Source organism: Falco punctatus (genome assembly GCF_963210335.1).
Source record: "Falco punctatus genome assembly, chromosome: 6".
Lineage (NCBI taxonomy): Eukaryota > Metazoa > Chordata > Aves > Falconiformes > Falconidae > Falco > Falco punctatus.
This window is the reverse complement of record NC_137585.1, coordinates 55,928,648-55,947,037: the sequence shown is the minus strand read 5'-3', so window position 1 is coordinate 55,947,037 and position 18,390 is coordinate 55,928,648. Positions and strand designations below refer to the sequence as shown.

General features: G+C 40.6%; 2 protein-coding genes across 2 annotated transcripts; both read left to right on the top strand.

Moving 5' to 3' along the window:
• The first annotated feature begins 35 nt into the window (after positions 1 to 35).
• TMBIM4 (transmembrane BAX inhibitor motif containing 4) lies at positions 36 to 8,059 on the top strand. Its single transcript, XM_080390790.1, has 7 exons — positions 36 to 192; positions 1,932 to 2,040; positions 3,337 to 3,442; positions 4,963 to 4,996; positions 5,984 to 6,101; positions 6,589 to 6,634; positions 7,187 to 8,059. The coding sequence occupies exons 1-7, from the start codon at positions 96 to 98 to the stop codon at positions 7,391 to 7,393; spliced, it is 717 nt and encodes a 238-aa protein (XP_080246916.1). The 5' UTR covers positions 36 to 95; the 3' UTR covers positions 7,394 to 8,059.
• A 499-nt stretch (positions 8,060 to 8,558) lies between these two features.
• LLPH (LLP homolog, long-term synaptic facilitation factor) lies at positions 8,559 to 12,816 on the top strand. The gene is made up of 3 exons (XM_080390795.1): positions 8,559 to 8,710; positions 8,845 to 9,028; positions 12,247 to 12,816. Exons 2-3 carry the CDS (start codon positions 8,848 to 8,850, stop codon positions 12,408 to 12,410), a joined length of 345 nt encoding a protein of 114 aa, XP_080246921.1. The 5' UTR covers positions 8,559 to 8,710; positions 8,845 to 8,847; the 3' UTR covers positions 12,411 to 12,816.
• The last annotated feature ends 5,574 nt before the right edge of the window (positions 12,817 to 18,390 follow it).

Sequence of the window (18,390 nt, the reverse complement as noted above, 5' to 3'; positions counted from 1 at the left end):
CCGCTCGACGGAGCGCCCTGCTCGGCGGCGGAGTGCCGCTGCCTCTGCCTGAAGCGGGGTGGTTGTCGCTGTTGCCGGGGGAGGAAGTGGCGGCGATGGCGGCGGCGGAGCAGCTCTACCCGCGGAGCTCCATCGAAGATGACTTCAACTACGGCAGCAACGTGGCCTCGGCCAGCGTCCACATCCGCATGGGTACGGACTGGGGATGAATGAGACCGCCATATGCTGCCTTCCCCCGCGTCCCCCCGCCTCAGGCCCCCCAGGCCGTGCGGAGAGGCCCCTGCTGCCTTCCCTTGCCGGCGGCCGAGGAGGGTGGCGTACCCCGGTGCTCCCAACACGTTTTTCTCCGTCACCCCTGTTGCCCGTGGCGTTTGGCTGCACCGGCGTCCTGCGCAGTTACTGTAGCGTTCTGGGTCGAGGCTGAGCGTGGGGCGCCGGGGCGTTACCCAGCTCGGGTTAAGCATCAAGGGTTAGAAAAAGATCGGTGGCCGGCGAAAGATTTTATCATTTAAACTCATAAGGAGCAGGTCTTCTTATCAGAGGGATTAAACCCGTGTAGATTAAGATTTGGTCTTCCCCAGGTTTAGGCATTTTGAAGCCCAAACATGATACATGAGACTCATAAATGTTAAAATTTCTACCCATAATTGCAGGCGTTTAACCAGGAGACTGGGGGATTTGAATTTCTTCTGAGGTGTTAAAATATTGTCTCTTCTGCTGGAGTGTTGGTGTGCTATGGGGTCATACTAGCGGCCATGCAGTATTGCCTTGCCGTTAATGCACAGGTCTCACATGCATCGGATACTCTCGCAGAAGGTGCCTCATCAGTAATCCTTGCTGAAATGGCCATAGTGTTATCGGCTAGATCTTAGAATAAGAACAGCTGTGTTCTGTTATTTTTTTAATTAGATGCTGCTCATAAACAGGAGAACTCTTCCTATAAAAATACAGTTTTGTTGTGTCTGGAAAATAAAGGACACCATAGGAGATATGAAAGAAGTATTGCCATTAGTAAAATTGCTGATGCATTTAATAATTTGGGGAGAAGGTTGTGCTAGCTAGCAGCCTACTTCTAGGTTTGTTCAGTTTATTACAATGAAGTAGGCCCTCATGCTTTACAAGTATGTTTAATTTTACCTGCTGCAAGCAGGTAATTCAGCTTTTCATAGGATGTGCTTTTAAACTTGTTTAGGCTGTGCTATGAAAGATTGAATTGATTCTCCCTGTAAGCTTATTTCTTTCAGAGCATTTTGCCTCATGGACTTGGTCTCCTTCCATGCAGAACAGACAATATTTGTATGATATATCTGTAGGTTCTGAACCACGTTCCACTATTCGTAATTCTAGAATTACAAAGCCTGTTAGCTTAATTCTGGGATTATTTTTTTTCCTAGCAGTCTGTATCTGTAGATACACATTCATTACAGTGCAGGTTGCAAATTATGATAAACGATATTTTACGTGGCAGAAGGTCAAACAGACATCACTGTAGAAGTTTTTCCTTTTTAAACTTTTATGGCTGTTCCTGTCTTCCACAGAACCTCCAAGTTAATTTTTCTTCATTTAAGTTCATTAGATACCAGTAACATAATGGAGAAGGTACACTACTAGTGATTCCTTAACGAGCTTAAGGTGTATGCGGTTTTTAAAATAGTCTGAAGTAAATTCCTTGCAAATTTTTGTGTATGTCTTTTTTTTTTTTATCATTGTTTTTGTTTATATAATGATGTCCAGGGATAAATGTAATTTTGTGGGAATACAGTGTCATTTTTTTAAGGTAAAATGGCTTCTTAGCACTTTGCTCAGTGCTTTTTCACTGAATAAAGAGTTTTTAATGGTTCCTTATCAAATAGAAAACGCGTATCTGATTTACTGTTGAACTTTACAAGTGTAACTCAGAAGTGATTTAATTTTTTTTTTCCTTATTCTAGCTTTTCTACGGAAAGTCTACAGCATACTTTCCATTCAAGTTCTTTTGACCACCGTCACATCTGCAATTTTTCTGTACTGTACTGGAGTGCAGGCATTTGTTCATGAAAGGTAAATACTAAAATGAAATGGAGATGTTTATGATGTGTTAAGTATAGTTGATGTAGTTTGTTGCTCTGGAACACTTCAGTATTCCTGGTCAGTTTTACACCGTGTGTTTGATTCTGTAATAGAAATTTTGTAACCTGATTAGGAAAACACTTTTCTTCTTTGATATTTCCTTCCTTTGTTTATTATTAAAATTTGTTTTTATTATTATCATTAAATTTTATTTAAATAAATACTTATTAATAGCGCTTACTTTAATATTTGTGTTATGAAAACCTATACATGAGTTCCAGAACATCTCAATTATTGACATTCTTGTTTTATGGTCTAAGTACTTTCTTTTAGACTGTTGTTTGGAATGCTGCTGTTTGTAGGTGCCTGTTCCGAAAAGCTGAATCATGTCTTACTCCTCTCCCTCACATCCCCATCATCTTTTCGTTGTCGGTTTTATTTTTTTTCCCCTGAAAGCTAGTCGTGTAAAATTCCTGTGGGTTTGCATCTTTTTGCCTCAGATTTTCATGAGAGAAACAAGTCTTAAAATCCAAACTGTGGTGAACAGGCAAGGGAAAAGAACAGCTGGAGAAAGGAAGAGAGCATTGAGTCCAGTTTCTGTTTTCCCCCAAGTGCACTTGCAGATTTTGCTTTTACTTCCACTTACAAGCCAGGATAAAAAAGGAGCATCAAACACTATATGGGACTTTCTGTATAAGCTATAGTGTATATAACAGAGGTTGTAAAACCACAATTTTTACTTAAATCTGGTAATTTAAAATTGTCCTGCTGCTTACTTAGAACCGTTGTGGTTTTGTGTATGAATTTGGTCCAGTTTTTGCTTGGAGGGCTGCTTGAATGATTTAATTGTAGTGATACTTACTGGTCAGTACTGTTTTTCTTTGGTGCAGTTAATGCTCTGGTTTGTTGCATTCAGGTGCTTACAAAAAACAGTTCCCTGAATGTAAAGTTCTTAATAGGCAAAATATTACATATACTTTAATACTATTTAGTACAGATGCATTTAACTCTTCATACGGGTTCATCTCCAGATGATGGATTCCTGGGCAATCTCTACCTTCAGTGTGAAAAAAGTTGTCTTTACTTGTGACTGTACTTTTTTTAACTGATTATCTGTGGTGGTATGTTTTAGAGCAGTTTTATTGTAAAACCTGCTTTACATTTACTTTGCATATATGGAGCAGTATCTTTAAGTGATCACTTAAAAACTTGGTTTTATAGAAACTGTTTTTTAGTCTTCCAGATACTTCATTTTAATTTTGACCTTTTTTGTATGGAACTTTACAGGCCTGCCTTGCTTTTGGTATCTGGGTTTGGATCTTTGGCTATAATCGTGGCACTGACCCTCTACAGACACCAGCATCCTATTAATTTATACCTACTTTTTGGATTTGTAAGTATTTATATAAATTCAGTTTTAATAGCCCTTGGAATATCTTTCATTGTGATAAACTCCTTGAAACAAACTAGTGGTGGGTAATTTGTTTTTCTTGTATTCCTTGAAAGATACCCTGTATACTTATAAAGATGTGAGCTGTTTTTTTGGAGATTCTGTCCACAGGTTGTTCCTACATAGCCTCTATGTCAGGTTTCTTCCAGGATCTTTTTAGAAAGAGTGTTAAACTTGGGATCAGGTTGAGCAAGCTTTATTTTTTCCGCATGTGTGTGTGTGTGTATGTATATCTATCTATCTATATCTGTCTATCTATGATCATTCTGTTGATGTCAGTGATTTTTCTATGAAACTGCTCAGTAGGAGAGGAGGCAGCATTTCTGTTACCTTAATGGACAACCTCCAGCAAAGATCCAAATGCAACCAGCCACATGTGTTTATTTCTTTAATGCTGTCTTTTTGATGCAAAGTTCTGAGCCTGTTTCCAACACAGGCAAGTCAGTCAGAGATGTCCTCAAATTATAGTCTCCTGCCTGATGCTGCAAATTTGTACATTATAGGCTGTTGCTCCGTGATATTTTGGTCTGTGTATCAAATCAGTCTTCTGAAAATAAGTCACAGTAGCACAATTAGAAGTTGATGCTTTAGGAGTTGCCTAAATTCTATTTGTGATACCATGGGAAGACAAATTTGCTGTGTAAATAGGTACTTAAAATGCTGAGATAGTTAGATGCTTCCTGACTTCTGAATTCTTGTAGGAGAGTAAAATGTTTAAAAACTTTCAACAAGTGCAGGTGTAATAAGGAGCGATGTAATAGTTTGGCCAAATGTGGTGTGGGAAGTTTGTGGTATGACAGTTTAAGTATTACATTGTGTAGGAATAGGAGGATACAAATCTCCGTGTGATAAATTGATTTAAATAGAACATGGGTTAAATGTTCTGGTTTTTCTGACCATGTGGTTCATGACATGGAGACTTTTCTCATGTTTTATTGTAATTAAACTTAATTTGAAATTACCTTTTTGAAAATCTCAGGGCCCATACTAGCCTTCAGCCCAGACATGAATAATATGTTTGATTTAAAATTAGCTGTTTCAAAACAGGGATGAGTGGGAAAAGGAAGTTGATGCAGACATTTAGCTACCTAACAAGATATTAGGAGTATATTAATTTTACAGCCCCTTGAACAGTTTGTAAAAAGTGTGGTAAGAATGCTTTGTACTTTGAGGAGAAAACCTAAGTGGCATTTTTCTATAGGGGCTGTCTCCCATTCATTTTCAGCTTATATTGTATTCTTTTTATGTAACACACCAACTTCCAGCACAGTAAAACAGTATGATTGCCATTTTCTTATTAAAAATGTTTTCATATACAAAGATTTAACAGGAGAGCTAATGCAACGCGTGCTGGGATTATGTAGCAGAACGGGACTTACTGCATGTGAAGTCTTTATGTAAGTCTTTTTGGCGGGGGGGGGGGGGATGTTATCCTTGTAATTTTTTGGTTTTACTTTTTGTAGACCCTACTGGAAGCACTGACAGTTGCCATTACAGGTAAGTGATAGCCATCCTATTGTCCGATTCCATAAAGAAATCAGAGAACGAATCCAATATGTTGTACTGATTGCCATCTGGGATTCCTAGGTGTGACTAAAATGATAATAAATCCCCTGTTTGAAAGTTTTAATGACAGTTATGTGAGTTTAGCAAAAAACAGGGAATCAAGGGGGAAAACAGGATTCTGATCCAGAACTGGAACCGTACAAACATGAAGTGAGAAATGAGTTGTGCCATCCATTCTTTTGATACAGCTAGCAAGGTTCTTTCCTGTGAGGTAGCTCCTAGCAGAGCTGATCTGCAAGTGAAGTATCCTTATCTTCCCCCTCGGTTTCCTCCAAGGGAATTTTGAGTTTGGAGCGTTCTATACTTTGTTGTCAGGGTTGAGTTGGGACAGTGTGTGGACAAGTCATGGTATCACCTTGCACTGTAGCTTCCAGTATAAGATGAAACCTCTTTATTGTGGCTTATGATCTCCTGAAAAAAAAAAAAAAAAAATTGTTTGGGGAAAGGAAAGACTAAGGAAGAAAGAGGGAAGGAAAAGATTCCGCTCATTTTTCTTATCTTTCCTCTCCTATCCCCTAATGAAAACTTTATGAGCCTTTACAGAGGATTGATTTTTTTTTTCCTTGTTTCAGTATCATGAAAAATTCAGATAGCTTTTTCCTTAAGATCTTACGTATCTATGCTTAAAATACTTTCGTCGTTGTTGTTCATTATTGTGAGTAGGGAAGATCTGTTACTTCCATTTTAGAAGCTACAGCTATAAGGTAACTGTCAAACTTAGGTAGTGCAAGCATCCGTGAGTCCTACGATCATGATTTTGAAGTGCAAAGGCAAGTTCAGGCATAATTTACTTCTTTAGTTCACGGTTCAGATTTTTTTTCCTGTTTGAAAGTTTGAACTTCTGTTTCCTCAAAAGATAACGTAGCAAATACATAACATAGTGTTCTCTAAATGATGGTTTACTTTTTCTGTTTGTAGTGAGTTTCTATGAGGTGTCTGTTGTCTTGCAAGCCTTTGTTCTTACTACTGCTGTATTTCTTGGACTGACTGCATATACCTTGCAGTCAAAGAAAGACTTCAGCAAATTTGGAGCGGGGTATGTTGTTATATTGATGATTTTTTTACTATTTTTTTAAGATAGTTTTTCCTTTATTAAAGCACACTTTTCAGATACAATGAGGAATACAGGTCAATAGAACCTGCTTCAAGAGAATGGTGAGGGTGTTATTTATCTTAAATTACTGGTTTTGTGTGGTTCTGCTTTCTTGGTAATAACTTCTTTTCTGTGATTATGATTCTTAAAACCATAGTATTACACTAGAAAACTAGTTTACCTAGAGTTTTCACTGAGACAGAAGGCAGCTCTTTCAAATATTTTTTTTTTTTAAAAGTGAAGTTAGGACATAACTTTTCATAGCTTTATAAAACCAAGTTTTACTGCTGATACAAGTGAACTGTTTGCATCTACAATTATGGAGATTTACTTACAAGATACTGTGAAGAGGTTTTCTAAGAAGGGAAGGGATTTTAAGTAAAATTTAAAAGAAAATATATTGTTGCTCACAGTTTATTTTTTTTTCCAGCCTCTTCGCTTGTTTGTGGATTTTGATCTTCTCGGGTTTCTTGAGGGTAAGATACCTTGTGTTCAAGGTTAAAAAATATTCTTTAACATAAGTATTTTATAATTTCTAGTATAGTAGAAATGTTTTGGACAGTCCAGTATAGCTTAATGAAAAATTTCTAACCAGATCTATGCTGGTGATCTTTTAACCATTCATTTCCAATTCAGATTTTTGTTGGATGCTGTTCTTGTTAATGTGAAAGTGGTATTTGAGTTGACTGACAAAATGTGTCAATCAAGATCCACTACTTGATTGAGAGAATGGGAAGGAAATTTGGGGTTTACTTGTATTTTGTTTTTCTCATTTTTATGCTGTGAATATTCTGGAGACCAGAGCTTTTTTTTCCTCTCCCTTAAGTGGAGGCGCTTGTACAGTGACTGGGGACTATATGAAATAAGAACATTGAAATGTCATTGTAATATTGTATTTGAGTGTACATAACAGTAAAAAGACAGTGTGTATCCTTGGTTTAAGTGTGGCATATCATTATGCAGGGGGGTTAATATTAAAAAGAAAATGAAATTTACAAATTTTCTTTTCATGTTTCATTTGCTTCCAGCTGTTTTTCTATAGTGAGACAATAGAGTTGGTGTTTGCTGCTGCTGGAGCTCTTCTGTTCTGTGGATTTATTATTTATGACACTCATTTGCTGATGCACAAGTTATCCCCTGAAGAGTATATACTGGCTGCAATCAATCTCTACTTGGATATCATCAATCTGTTCTTACACCTGCTGCGTTTACTGGAGGCATTTAATAAAAAATAATCAAAAGGAGTGAGGTTTGGCTATAGTGCATATAACGTTAAGCATCTGGATGATCTGCAGACTGTGTAGTTCTGTCTTCTAGAAACTGAATCTTTATTACTTTTTCATTCCATGAATATTGATCCCTCCTTAGGAAAAAAAAAAAAGTCTTTTTTATGTAGCTAAGGTTCTTCTCTGGAATATATATTTTATGTAGTTTACATGCTGTCGTCATTTCAGTCACTTTTTTGATCACTGAATTTGCCCTTGACATTAATTCACCATTAAAACGTTTGCCAACTTCTGATTGCTCCAGCATGAGCCTCTCTCCACTATTCTGTAGCTGCTGGGAATGTTTCCTTTGGGATTACACGTGTGTGTGTGCTGCATTAAGGGTAGCCTGAGTTTATCATTGTACAATGTTTTACTAAGCTAAAATTTCTTCTAGTTTTTGTTTGGTAGAATGGAACGCTGTCTCTAACAGAGATGCTCTTGTTCTTGTTAGTGGCTGTCAGATCATTATGTAAGTTGGGAAGGTGTTAAAACAATCAAAGGGAATGTGCTTCATTGAAGTATTTATTGCCGGTTTCAGTGTTACGAGAAATCATTTGGAGATGGATTCTGGCATTTTATCAACTTGTGTGTGTTAAGGTTAACTGTCTGTCAATAAAAGTTGGAAAACCTCTAGTCCGTTCTGGCAGCTGAGACCAGAGTGCTGTGAGGCACCGAGGCTGAGCCCCACAAGCCTTGCGGGACAGGCAGGGTGTGCGGGCAGGGGAGGGGTGCAGCGGAGCGGCTGCTCTCCACGCCGCTGGAATGCTGGAATCCTGGACGGGCCGGCGAGGTGGAAGCAGTCCGGGAGCACCGGCGTACTTGGCGTTGGGTGTTGGAGGCGCAGTGCTGCTCCTCTCGCCCGCCCTGTCACCGAGGCCAAAGGGCAGCGCGGTACCGGGGCGGGCCGCGTGCCCTGCGTGTGGGCAGCGGGCCGAGGCGGCTGCAGTGCGGCTGCGGAGCGTTTTGCGCAAGCGTCATGGTTTCTCTCCCCCGCCTGCGGGTTGCGTGGCGGTAGCTAAGAATAAAACTTCGCGCTTTGTCCCTGTGTTGAAACACGTGTGTTACCTTCAAAGCCATCCCCGCCACCCGTCGCACGTAACGTCGCGTACGGCGGGGCGCAACCACCGAGGGGGAGGGCGGCGGGGCGGCGGCGGCTGCGCGCCCGCTCGGAGAGTTACGGTGGAGCCGGGGGTCCGGCGGGGCGGGGCCTGGCAGCCCGCGCGTGCGCGCAGAGCGAGCGCGGCCTAGCGCGAGGGCGGACGGCGGGGCGCGCGTGCGGCCGGGGTGAGCGGGGGGGAGGGGCGGCCGCGTGTCCGCGCGCGGCGGGGGGGCCGTTGGGGCAGACGCCCGCGCCGCCTTAACGTCCCCTCTGCCTGGCGCTGCCTCGGGCTCAGCGTTTCCCCCTCCCCTCCCGGCAGGACATGGCGAAGAGCCTGAGGAGCAAGTGGAAGCGGAAGATGCGGGCGGAGAAGAGGAAGAAGAACGCGCCCAGGGAGCTGGAGAGGCTGAAAAAAATCCTGGGAACCAACGCGGATGTCGTCATGGAGGAGGTCAAGGAGGTGGCGACCGTGCTGTCCCCCAAGAAAGCCCTCGAGCAGGGGGGTGAGTCGCGCCGTGGCGAGAGCGGGCCCCGCGGGGCCGGGTGTCACGGCCCGGGGGTGCCCGGGAGGGCCGCCCCCCCTCGGGCTGCCGGGCGAGCCCTGCACGCGCAGGGGCGGCCTGCGGGATTGTCACGGTCGTTCTGTGACTTTCGCTGCCGTGATCAGACTCGTGAGCGTTACGGGTGGAGAACAGCGAGTTGGAAAAGCAGATCTTTTGTCTTTTAAAGTCAAAAGATGCCCTTAAATCGTTGGAGCTGGTCATTTCACAACGTTATCTCCTATATTGCGTCTGGTCACTGGCGAAGCAAGCTTGGTAACGTTTGGCTCGAAGTATGTAGTATCTCACTCTGTGGAGACGTCACTTTGCAGTTGTTTCGGTCCCAGCTGTTCAACTGCAGGTGGGATATACTTTCCCTCCTAGTTTAGGAAGGACACTAAGCATAGAAAAGTTGGACCTAAATCCAAAGTAATTTTGTAGAGATTTTTATCAAGAATAGAGTGTTTTTTAAATGTATTGTCTCAAGGTAGGTATGGTGGGGACCCTGGTTTTGTATGCTAATTAGTGCTGCGTTGCACATGGTGTGGGAGCGGGTGGTGTTCCGGTGTCTACAGATAATGCCATCTTCCTCCCGGATCCTTGAATGGGATGTAATCTGTAAAGGATTCCCGGGAAGGGGAAACAGAGGTTTTAAGTAGCGATATGTACTGGACAGGAGCTTAAAGGATGCCTTCTCTTTCCAAAACTGCAGTCCCAACTAAATCTTAGTCATTCCTGCTGCTCTGGTTTTTGCCACTTAAACTATTAGTTTTTGCCACTTAAACTATTATGATACTGCTGATGTGATCTTTTTATGTGGCGTGCAGGAGTCTTGAGACACCACCATGGGGTTATAGAATAATGCTAGTAGTCACTCTCAGTCACGCAGCTGGTTTTGTCAGTGTTTCAGAAATTGGGAAAGACAGGGAAGTGTTGTGTGGTTGAGCAGTAGAGCCTGTGAACTATAATGAAAATGGAAATAGAGTGCTATATAAAAATTCGTGCCCAGTTAAGGGCAGCTTGGAGTATAATTTGTAATTTTAATGGTTCTGATTTGTCCCATAAACCAGGTGTAAAAGTTGTTCTCTATGGGATTGTTAGAACTGAATATCCAAAACGTTTTTGAACATTGACAGTCTTCTGATACTGATGCTGAAGCTGGAGGAAACATGACTGTCTTAAATGTAGTTTCTGAAGCAGATGCCTGTCTGGTTATCTGTCATTCCTGCACTCCCTTCCCGCTGCTGGCAGCTTTTCTACAAGTGGCCAGTTGCCCTTGGCTTTTGTAGAAAGACAGTAGCCTCAGAAATACCTAAGAATATATCTGTTTCACAAAGTAACTACGGATTGAGAGGACTTCTCAGCACTAACTGTGGACACAAGGGAGTTCACATCACTGAATGCTACAAGGACCGAAGTAGATGAAAGATTCATCCAGAATATGCACTTTCCATAGATAGGTGAATAATTTTCCAACCTAAGGAAGTATATAGGTGTATATTAGGGACATTTTCCTGTATTCCTTCAAGGTATTTTTCACAGCATGCTGTGAAATAATTTTTTCTTTTTTTGTTGTTGTTAGGAAAAAAAAAATGGAAGGCCTGGCTAGCCTTTGGTCAAAAATGGGTTGTAGCTGTTTTTAAAACTTTGTGGGCATGCACATATTTTTCAAGATAATGATATTCATTGAGTCTGTTTAAATAACCCACTTTTACATCTGTTTTTTTCTTGGTCCTTTGGTCCTTTTCTCTTTCTTTAACCCCTTTGATAGGGTTTTTTTTTTATGTCCTTGGACCACTGCTGTTCTGTAGTTTTCCTCCTGTTACTGGTGCCTACGGTATCCTTGAGATTGCAAAGTATGATGAAAACGTCGTGCTGTGTGAACAAGTGGTATTTTTTGTCCAGGGGTAGTTCTTAATTTAGTTAATGTTGCAGCTGACATTTATTGTGGATGTGCTTTTTTGCAGTCAAAAATCATGTAACAGATGAACTCAATCATATGACAGGACAAGATCAGAGAAGAAGATCATGCATGTTGTTTTGGTTTTCTTGGGGTCTTAGGGTTTTTTTTTGTTGGAGGCCATCTGTCCTTCTATGACATTTGGAAAACAATGCTGTTAAGAAGGGCTCATGTTGTGTTCCCTGACATCTCAGGGGGGTTCTGAAGCTGGGAGTGGTTTTGCTGCTAGTCTGGTGCTGGATCAGCCTTTGGTTGTGCCAGCAGGCAGCAGGTCCCTGTGCTGATTCTCTGCTGACTGCAAGTATTTGTATGCCAACTTCAGGGCTCCCTAAGCACATCTCTCTGGTGCAGATCCCTGTAGGCTTTCAGCATGCTTCAACTATTGAAGCAGCACATTGGCCTTTCCCTGCCAACACCAGACAGGCACAACAAAATATTTTTCCACCTCTGTACAAACTCATAATAAAGCTTTTATTATTGCACATGGATGGTTTGGAAACAAGGTTGACATTAAATAGTAGAGCAGGGTTTGGATCTGTACTTAACAAGGTATTCCTCTTGTAGCTTTGTCTCACTGAGACATGACATTCATGTGGTGTCAGCTAGCTGGGGATACCGCTCCTGGGAGTGACCATGTCACAGGCAGTCTTCCTGATCCTAGACATTAATCCTCTGTTTCTGTCTCTAAATATGTTAGACTTGACCTCATGCTCACTCCTTGATGTGAATGTAGCATCACTGGCTCGTGCTTTGTACCATCATTGTATTTCAGCTTTTCATTCTTCTCTTTATCTGTCTTTATCTTCCACTCAATTTAATTTTTTACAACAGATCTTAAACGTGACATCATAAAAAGTGTTTAATTGTAGATATGTTTCAGTAAGCCTATGGCTTCCTGTATTGTTGCAGCTTCTGATGGAGACCACACACGATACTTTTAGACACGGTATTGGAACAGGTGACAGACTAAAGAATAAGGTGTTTTGCCCAGACATGAGCCTTAAGGGAAAATTTTGCACATTTACTATCAGCTGTTGAAGCTCCTGGGTCGCAGTTGTGTTGGTTTGGAAAGTGCTTTCAGTGTATAAAGCCTTCAGGTCTCTATGTACAAACACTGTTATGTGCAGGGATATTTTTATCATTTTGGGGATTCTAGTAACAAAATAGCTTCTGTGATGCTGATTCATGTATTTTACTTGGTATAAATACCTTTCTTTTTCAGATGACTGCAAAATGGACATAGATAATAAACGAAACAAAAAAACTCTTCTAGACCAGCATGGACAGTACCCAATATGGATGAATTCCAGACAGAGAAAGAAGCTCAAGGCACAGCGTGTTAAAGGGAAAAAAAAATCAAAATTGGCCAAAGGCCTGGTCTGGTAAAATTGGAGTTTTGTAAGATCATGAGTATTTTAGCTGCAAAACAAATATCCCAGATAAGTACATGATATTTTTGTGCTTGGCCACCGAGTATAATTTATTGTGTTGCATGAATTCTTGAAGAGATTGTTAGTCCAGCAAATGATGAAAGCAATATCAACTTGGTGTCTGCCGAACTTAAATAAAATAAATGCAAAAAGCAAGCTGAATGCCTTTGTACAGACTGCTTGTCTGTGGTTATCTATTTTCTTGAGGGGGAAGGGTTTTAATCTTTTATATTGTGAATGCTGAAAATGCTAAAGGAAATTCTAAAAATAATGAAACTGTAAATGTTTTTTATACTGTGGTCTTTGTTAATGTAACTTGTCGTTTAGTAAATTTAACCAAAGGGTTCTGTAAACTCACCATATCTTTTAAATTCTTCTGTAAAATTACTTTTGTTGCGCCAATTTGTGTTGGTTTTAACATCTGGTAATTAGCAAAAGCGGGCTTTTAACATGTAACTTAAAAGAGATTATACACTGTAATCAACACCAAGGCTTCATGAAACTTCCGTAGCTAAAAAGACAAAGCGTCAGTCTGACGTTAATTCACAAAGAGAAAGTTGGAACAAGTAAGTATTTCGCTGCTGTCTGCAACTGAAATATTGTAGACACTGAATAAATGAAAGTAAAACCGAATCTTTTATTGTTGATGTGAGAGAATTCAAATGCACGGATTGGAAATAAAATAGTTTTATTTAAGACCTTTTCCAAGTTTTAGTAAAGTAAATGAGAATATACTTTTCCGTATGTGTTTTCAGTAGCCTCTTAAAATGGTATTAATCTATCATGCTTTGCAATGTGGGCATAGGATAAAATATTGCATGATTGCGTAACAGATGCCATTTATATGTGATCACCTACAGTTGGTTGCATATTACTCGGCAATAACATGTGCTGACAGACATGAGAATATGTTGCCCTGAAAGCTTTTATTTTTAAAATGTCTCATTTCAAGGATGGAAATAATTACAGTACCGGTCCTGCAGTATGTTGCCTGTGGAAGTGCCATTCATCGATACAGAGTATAACCTTTGTCCAACTTCATCCAGGATGGGATCCACATTCTGTAATTGCCCTCATTTGTGAGATATGTCTGTTGTGATAACTTGGGCATGGGAAATATAATTGCTTTTAAAAGAATAAATCCTACTAGCTTATGTTGTGCTAAAATCCACTAAGAAGACCTCAACCTGATAGACAGTTTAATTTTTCTGGGAAAATACAGTGGAGTTATTATTATTGTTAGGGAAAGGAAAACTATTTTGTTGCTCAGGTAAAGGACTACAAAGGCATTGGAGTGAGTACCAGTGCATCTTCTGTTTTCACATATGTTGACAGTTAATGAGATTTGGTAAGATGTATAGACCAAAGTTTACCAAATTGCATGCCATTAATAACTACTTTAAAAACGTTTCCATTAAGTCGGTAATATCCCCACTAAAAACACATGTTGCTCAATTCATTTTTTTGTTTTCTTGGGTAAATGGGTCTAGACTTCAGTATCAAATAGGTCAGCATTTAGATTAGCAGTACTGTAAAACTGGTGATCATGAGGAAAATGTTCTTTAAGGTTCATCATTATGTTTATCCAGAAATGGGATGGAACATATGGTCAGTTTGTGTTTCTTTTACTATTTTAATAACGTAGGCTGTATTTTGCTTATTGTGTGCTTTGGGGAGTTGTGGAAGGGAGCTTCTTGGGTTTAAGTGCTAAAATTTAGGGGTTGTTTTCTGTAGAGTAAGCACGGTGCTCTTTTTGACGTGCTTGTTTGTAAATCAGATTACTTTCAAGCAGCTGCTGGTGGGAAAGCAGACTGCTTTTTCTGAGTGAAGATGAATAAACTGGCAAGTACACCCATTTAAATGTACAGCTTCAGAGTCAGTTTATTTTCATTCTTTAGGTGTGCGGCCATACTCTGTCTCGTCTTAATCAAGGCTGCTGCTGCTGCTATACTTGCCTTACCTTCTCTGGAGTTGTTCCAGTTCTGCCTCTGCTCCTTCCTTTGTAAGAGAAAATGGTCTGCACAACTGAATAGTCTTTCTTACATCTGCTTTTATGACCTAGCCCAGAGCTTTGTTGCACAAATTTATTAGTTTGCTGCTTTTGTGACCAGATTAAGGGTTTGAATCTCAAATGAGAGAGGGCTGATGCCGCACTGATCTTTTATTTAGCAGTTGCTTCCTACCAGCTAAAACAATACTAGCTGTGTGAGGTATTTCCTTCACGGTGTCCAGGATAAAGTCAAACAGGTTCACTGAACTACAGATATTTTTAAGACCTCCTGCTTGATTTTTGAGTTTAAACAGAGAATACAGGAAGGAACCCCAGTCTTTACTGGAAGGTGGCTCTTCACCTAGTACCACTGTACTGTACAGCATCACAGCTCACCCAGGTGAGGCAGAGCTCTGTGGGCCAGGAAGGGTTTTGAGAACCCGGTTGGGTGGGATCTGTAACCCAGGCTGGAGGCTTGCTGGTGGGCAGACAGCAGGAACCTGGATAAATGTGGAGCATGGATTAACCTCAGAGGCTGAGTCACAGATGCAGCAGGGAAATTTTACCTTCTAGGGTCTGAGTGTATACTATGTATGGATATTGTCATTTTGTATTTGGTAGATCTGCTTTGAGCAGCTATACTTTTTGAATGTGAATACCAAATTTTTATTTTTCTTTGAATATTTGATTTACATTGTTGAATCTGAAAAATCTGTTTGATCAGTTGATAAAAAAATCTTTTATATTTCTTCACAATAGAAAACTAATTCAAACATGAGGTTTTGGCTGAAATGCATGTTTTAAAGGGTTTTTTTGAAGTAAGCTATCTGCCTCTAAACAGCATTCTAATTATAATAGTTTGTTGATCTTTAAAAACTTTCTAGGTTGCGATTGGGAGAAAAGGTTGCAGTTGATTAAGCAAACTGCTAGAGGTCTAAAGGTGTAGAATTGTAATGGCATTGTCAGAGTTGGGGTTTTTTAATGGTGTAATTGCACTACTATGAAACTGCTTTGTTGAAACTTCTCACCACCTTAACTGCCACCTTCCTGCAAAGTGCTGTTATTTCATGGACCTACAAACCGGTAGGGGAAATCGTGTAGGCAGTTTTGAGCTACAAGCATAAATGCCAGAACTCAAAGAACTAAATACTGTCATTTCATTGAAATGTTAATGTGTATAAAATGTGTGTGTGTGTACAGTATAAAAATTGCATTAGAAAATAACTGGATGTCCTGCAGATGTTGGCAGTTTCCTGAGAAGATGACAATGCCTCCTTTTCGACATGGTATGCAAGACTTGGTTTTAAAGTGAGTTATTTCAGGTGCTTAAAACAACTGGTGGTGGTGCAGTTCCTGAGTTTTTCTGGTAACTCGTTCGTGGTCTAGGACACCTTTTCTGCATTCTGTTGACAAGTGGGCTGGGGAACTAATCTAGCTGAAATACACTGAAAATACTATTTCCCCCCATTTTTTTTACAGCCTCACTGTGCAGAAGGCATTGTCAGTAGGAGGCGATACAAGGCGGGTAACAAACTGCTGGTGGAAGCGCAGCTGTGGAGGGGCCTGCTGCTTAAGCACCGATTTCATGTGCCACCTTTTCGATGGCACTAGTGGCTCTTTCTTTCTTTTAATTCGGTTTGCTTTATCTTTATCTGCAGCTGATGTGGTTATATACGAGTAGACCAAGTCTGATTTGGGGATATCAAGCGCTGGAGGGAAACACAAAAGCAGTCCTCCTTTATCTGTACAAAGGCGTTACACTCTATGTGTGTTTCTACTGTGCTGCCTTTTCCTCATGCAGCCTAAAGGGTTGCGTGGGTCCTAGTGAATTTGATGGAAGCTGTGTGTGTGATTGTTCAGATTTGTAGTGTGAACTTGTGTGCTAGAAGAGATTATAGGACTACAGCCTTGGGAAATCTGAGAGGTGCAAAGCTATCTGTTCCTCTGGGTGGCATGCTCTAAATTGGGTTACAGCAGTGGTGGGGATGATTAGAGTCTGAAGCGATAGCTATGAATTGCTCTCTTCAGACCAGGGTTTTGCTATCAATTCTAACTTCCCTAAGGGTGAGGTTTCAGGGCAGGACTGAGCCATCTGCGTAGCTCACTGCTACAGGAAGAGGCTCTTCTTTGCAACTTTTCCCCTTCTCCAGCTGCACTGCCCAGCTCGGGATTTCCTACTTCAGGAGAAATAGATGTTGTAATTAATTTCTTTTTTTCTGAGCTAAAAGAACTGACAACTTTCTTCGGTTTAATAAAACACTGCACGGTTGTGACAAACCCCCCATTCCTGCTGTCCTTTTATTTTTCCTATGCTACTCCGATGCTCCGATTTCAACTTTCCTTTATCAACGCCAACAGTATTTAAAAGAAAAGAGAAGGCAGAACGGGAAGAGGGTGATTTTTGCGCTGCCTCCCTCTTCCCAATCACTTTTAACATCACTCTTGCAGGTCCCTAATTTTTCTGATGCACATGTATCAATATAAAAGGTCTGAAATGTTAGAAACAGTATATGGTAGGGGAGCATAGGGTTATGTATCAAGGGTCTTGGACAACGTAGCATGAGGACTGCTTTCTGAAAGGCTTGTGTACTGAGACCAAGCAATCAGTGATCTGTTTTCCTTCGTTTCAATCTAGAGTTAACTATTCAGGAGACCGTGAAGGTTATGAGTGATAACTCTGTTTTGGTAAACTTATTTAGCATCTTTTCTCTCTAATCGTAATTACTTTTCTTTCAATGCTTCTAAAGTCTGGATGTGGGATTTTATAGCATTTTTAAACTTTTGTCTTTAACCAGAAATCGGGTTTGTGGTCAGTATTTCAGAAAACAAAGGCACATTCATTGTCTCAGTGCAGCTCATCCAACTCGGTCGAGCTGATCCATTCATACCTCTTGCTGTTATAAGAAATGTATAATCTCTCTTTATTATTATTATTATTTCTTTGAAAGCTGACAAATTCACAATGCATAGATGCAACAGCTATTCCATGCTACAGCTTGCTACCTTGAGTCTTTAAATTACTTTGACAGCAGAGATTCTGAAAATGTGGCTTTGATGGACTGTAATGTCTGTGTACAAACCAAGAACTTTTTAGATCCACTGATGGTGCTTCCTGGCCTGGTGCTATAAACCTTACAGTTAATTTCTGTCCATTTTGCTTCTGCAAAATGTGGCAGATCTTGGTGCAGAATGGATCAGAGCTGCAGTTTGTCTCACAAGTGAATATGAAAGATTTCTGTGAAGGATTAGAGGAGGGGGCTGTGGTCATAGGGCTCCTTGGTCATAGAGCCTCAGGTTTAGATCATGATTACTACTGAATATCCTTGCCCCAGATGCAAAGTTCAAGTTAGTTCACTTAATATAAAAAATATGTGCAAAAAGATATTTAAAAGGAAATTGTTTGTGAGAAATAATTAAGATAGATATGATGCATTGCCTTTTCTAAACTTGTTCCCCGCTCTGGAAGAGGATACAAAGAAGTCTGAGACTGAAGTGCACCGGGGAATGGGGGAAGCTGACAGTGGAGCTACATGGTGACTTGTCCAAACCCTGGCCTCGTGCCCTCAGACACTTTGATTAATTTTTTTTTCCTCTCCTAAATGTTTTTAAGGCTGTCTTGAGGTCTCATGAAAATGACACAGGGTTAGCCACGCTTATTCTAGAGCAACCACAGCCAAAGTGGCCCATGTACTAGCAGTTGCCTAGACTGCTGCTCATAGCCTTGGCTGTTACTGTGTTGAAGAGAAAAAAAAATTAATTCCTTGAGTGTAAGATCAGGGTGTAAGATCATCCATGGGAAAGATTACAGGTTGGTCTGTTGATGCAATAACTTTAGGAACAATTGCCCCAGCGTAGGGTATAGTGTGTTTATATATAGACACATATGCTTTTATCCATCCCTTTTAAAGAGGTAACTATGTGCATGTCAAACACTAGGCCTTCCCTT